General features: G+C 40.2%; 1 protein-coding gene across 1 annotated transcript; it reads right to left on the bottom strand.

Moving 5' to 3' along the window:
- Window positions 1–45: 45 nt before the first annotated feature.
- LOC138590947 (jun dimerization protein 2-like) lies at window positions 46–3,870 on the bottom strand. Its single transcript, XM_069661392.1, has 4 exons — window positions 3,696–3,870; window positions 1,508–1,725; window positions 351–455; window positions 46–242 (listed from the first exon to the last, which is right to left on the bottom strand). Exons 1-4 carry the CDS (start codon window positions 3,781–3,783, stop codon window positions 57–59), a joined length of 597 nt encoding a protein of 198 aa, XP_069517493.1. The 5' UTR covers window positions 3,784–3,870; the 3' UTR covers window positions 46–56.
- Between the last annotated feature and the right edge of the window lie 355 nt (window positions 3,871–4,225).

Genomic DNA, 4,225 nt, shown 5'->3' with positions numbered 1-4,225 from the left:
GACCGAGGCTCAAAGCTAAGTGCTCTTTGTTGGCTTCTTCTTCTCTGCTGTAAACTTCACTTGGCCTCCAGCTGCTGCAGCAGGGGGTTCACCTCGCTCTCCGGGGTTTTGACACTATCAGTCCTGACAATACACGTGGGGCGGTGGCGGTTTAGCATGAGGATCAGTTGCTGCCGTTCCAGCTTCAGCTCCTCGATCTGGGATTTAAGGCCAGAGTTTAACATCTCTAATCGCTCCGATTCCTGTGAGAGGAAGGAGGGAACAAGAATTAATAGGAGGATTAGTAGGAAGAATGTTTTTGACATTACAACAGATAAATATGAAAGTTTGCAGAGCTAGATATGTATCACCTTTTGTAGATAATCAGTCCTCTCTTTCTTTTTGTTTCGACATCGAGCTGCGGCCACTTTGTTTTTCTCTCGCCTTCGGCTCCGCCTCTCCTCCTCTTCATCTCGCTGAACACAAGTACAAGTAAAAAGATGTGAGGTTAAGTTGTGATGCAAGTGGCTGTGCTTTGGGAGACTTTTCTTGTATCAGAGTACGATGATGAAATCATAAAAAAGCATTATCTTACCATCTTTATATTACATTGTCATATGACTATACTAACTATAATAGCTGTATTTTTTAAGTTTATATATGTTTCCACTATGGTTTTTGTAAGTCTCTGTCAGAGTATTCATGGCAGCATCATCTCACTGCTTACTTATGAAAAACTCAATGACACAAAAACAAAAACACAACTCCAGAGACCGCTGCAAATACATGTGTTTCTCAGGTTCTACTATTTATAGGTTGGTGTTTCTGTTAAATTAACTTTTGTTTGATTGTAGACCACATTTCTCCCTACTTTTTCAGAGCTATTTTTTCTTTGCAGAATAATGCAAAGAAAACAACAGAATAACAGAATACTAAAGTTTTAACTCAGGAAGAGTTCAGAAATCAATGTTTGGTGGAATAATCCTGGTTTTTAATTACAGCGTTCATGCATCTCGGAAGACTTTCACATTGCTGTTGGGTTTGTTCGATGACTTCACACCCATCCATTCACATTCAAACATCCATATTCCTCTTGAACACATTCAGGAGGTTTTCAGTGGGGTTCAGATCTTGTTTGGGCTGGCCATGACATGAAGAGAGAGATGCTGATGTAAGGAACATTTGGAGTGGTCTCTTATTTATTTCCGGAGCTGTTTATTAAACGACTGCATCATGTCCCGCTATGTCCACTAGGTGGACCTGTTGACTAAAATGTTGTACAATGCTGCTGCAAAGGTTCTTTTAGTTTAAAAGTTTATTATAGATTCAAAATCATTTTGCATTAAATTAAGTGACAAATCTATTTAATTAAATTTGAATAATGAATTGCAATTGTTGCATTTGTTCTTTTCACAGAGGAAACAGAAATGTTCAAAAGAAAAGCATCTTAATGAGTAAAAACTACAAATGTTCTGTTTACATTCGCATCATGTATTTATTGGTTATTAGCTACTCTTGTTTGAAATACCTCAGTTTTGATTACAAGGGGCCTCTTCCCCAGGCTGTCCAGGAAGTGCAGAGGTGACAGCATTGTTCCGAACTCCTGGAAGTCGCTGAATCTGAGCTTGTCAGTGAGCGTGGTGGCTGAGATCCCAGCCAGCGGGCCGAGGCTGGGCAGGGAGCCTGCCGTCACCGAGGGATCTGGGATTTGTCCTGGCATCGTGTCAGCCTTGGTCGTGACCACAGCTAGGAGGCAGAGGGAGAAAAATGGGAGACATACTCAGACTGCAATGAACCAGATCAATGAAGAACACAAAACCCTCTGTCTGCTCTGCTTTTTATAGTACAAACCGGGGCAGTCTTTATGGAGTGAGGGTAGAAAAAAAGCCTTTTACATCAACAAATTAGACGCAAATAAATATGGAAGTGATTTGTTTGACCTACAGAGTGTTTCAGAGCCTTTTTGCCTGAGGTGCACGGCTTCTTTCGAGACTTACTCTGATGAATCGTTGGTCTGTTACAGGAGCTGGATACTGAGGCTGCTCTCATTAGGCAATTTTATTATTTTGCTTCTTTTTCTGGAATGAATATACGACCATTTAGAGAGATCTTGGAAAAAACTGTACATGATTTCATCCCCAGACGACAAAAGAGAGAACATCAGGAGTGTACAAAGCAGACTCCGACAAATGCCCCTTTTATTTCAAGAAAACTTAAAGCTAGCAATTGCCAAGAAATACTCGTACACTGTGGTTCCTTCTTAATGTCAGGGGAGAAGAATGTGGCCAAATTCAGGATAATGTGGTCAAGTATGAACCTCAATACTACTGTTTTGTTTAGCCTTATGAAAAATTAAAGATGACACTGTTAACGTGTTTTGTGTTAGACAGATGTTTTTTAGTCCAACACTGGCAAACGTCCGAGTGTAAAAATGCTGACATGAACATTTGAATTTATCCAAAACAATGAAAGAAGAGTGAGCGCAAAGCCAGCCAAAGGCACAGGAAATTACTACAACAGCTCAGCGGATTTCCAAGCCACATGATGCAGCCAAAAAACTACTATCTGAGGTTGATTACTCACAGACCTTTAGTCCACGCCGCAGGAATAAACAAGCAATTTCTGATATAAATATCACATGAAAACACCACCTGGCAGGGCATCATTTGTTAGGCTGAATCTCAGGCTGTTTGAGTCCATGCATGTGAAGTATGCATACACTAAATAGTTAAGGAAGGACTCATGAACTTACTCATGAAAGGAAAAAGAATTGCAGTAGAACTCTGCGGGCATGATTGAAACACATGATATGATAAGGCCATGTGCAAAATCTATCTTTAAAATGTGCAAAACGACAGGAGTTTAGAGGTCATGTGTAGATAAATGCATTAGAAATGTGGAATGCATTAACCAAAGAAAAACAGCCTTAACATATAGGTTCAAAAGCATTTTCTTAAAGTACACAATCTGGACCAATAAACAGTACTTGAATATATCATGATCCAAAGTGAAGATTTGATTAAAACAGCTATTCATTTCTGTCTTTCTGTCTGGCTCAAGAACCCAATTAACTTACACTGATCAGACAGAGTTGGGACTATTGTGTTGAGCTCTGCACTGTTACAGGAGAAAGCCACAGGCTACTTTGTGAATATGAATTTTAAGTAGTTCAGGAACATGTGTGCAGCCATATAAAGTGAACTACATTGTGTTGCACCATGAACACTGAAGCCATTGGTCAACTTGAAAGCGGAAGTTTTTCTTCAGTGCGGCATTCATGCTAACGTTACGTAACTTTGTCTTGCCATCCCAGAGCTGCAGTGATAAAACGTTACAGCTTCACATTTGGAGCGGATTTCACTTTAGAAAAACACGTTTTTAACATTCAATGCACAACACAAATTTTAAGGACACTTAATAGGAACATCTTGTTCTGAATTGTGCAAGCCGTGGGTCCATATAAAAGCAGCATGCAAACAAAAGAGACTGATCTTGGTGTGGTATGCTTAATAAGATGTCAGTTCTACTTTTAACACCGAAAAACACGTCAGACTCAGAGATTGTGGTGAATATGAGTTAATAAGCTCAAACATCAGAGACGTGCTCGCTGCCTGTCCACAAACTGTGCTCGTTATGACCCATGCGTGGCGCGGCAATAAGCTATTTACTATCTAACAAATATTCAGCCTTCGGCTGGTGAAGTTTTGTATACTGACCTGACTTTGATCCCAGGTGCAAAAAATGTCCTTTCTTGTGGTCAGCCGAGGGTCGAGAGTAGATTTTAAAAAGTGGAAATCGTTGCATCAGCCCGATTTAAAACGTGATCCCAATCTGGGAGGATTTGGGAATGCGGAACTTGTGCTATGCCAGCCAAACGTAAGCAGGGATGTAAAAAAGTACATAGTGGGGGCAGAAGTGGGGAAGTCGCGCCGCTCCTCCCATAAAGAAACACTGAGGCTGCAGACTGCAGCGACAGAAGGAGGCTCAGATGGAGGCCTGCACGGAAAATACAGAAGCACGCAGGAGCCCCAATACATAAACGGAAACGGAAAAATAAAAGCTTATACTTTTTCAAAAAGTTCAAAAGTCCTATAAATTATTGGAAATAATATGTAAAGTTCAAATCCAAGATCACAAAAAAGCACCACACACCTCTCTGAATGTTAACTGTATTTATTCAGCAGCATAGATAAGCAATCAATGCTCATTTCACTTATTTTGAAATTTAACAAATAAGTCAAAATCT

The sequence above is a fragment of the Semicossyphus pulcher genome, unplaced genomic scaffold, assembly GCF_022749685.1.
Source record: "Semicossyphus pulcher isolate SPU_LCO1_2020_fin unplaced genomic scaffold, fSemPul1.0.p SCAF_14, whole genome shotgun sequence".
In the NCBI taxonomy this organism is placed as follows: Eukaryota; Metazoa; Chordata; class Actinopteri; order Labriformes; family Labridae; genus Semicossyphus; species Semicossyphus pulcher.
This window is presented reverse-complemented; position numbering and strand designations above follow the sequence as displayed.

Excerpts from the sequence above, each read along its gene's own strand:
- LOC138590947 (XM_069661392.1), bottom strand. The coding sequence starts at position 3,783 with ATGCAACGATTTCCACTTTTTAAAATCTACTCTCGACCCTCGGCTGAC. Across the intron at positions 1,726-3,695 it reads GCACCTGGGATCAAAGTCAG|CTGTGGTCACGACCAAGGCT; the intron begins GTCAGTATACAA and ends TCTGCCTCCTAG. Across the intron at positions 456-1,507 it reads CCCTTGTAATCAAAACTGAG|CGAGATGAAGAGGAGGAGAG; the intron begins GTATTTCAAACA and ends ACTTGTGTTCAG.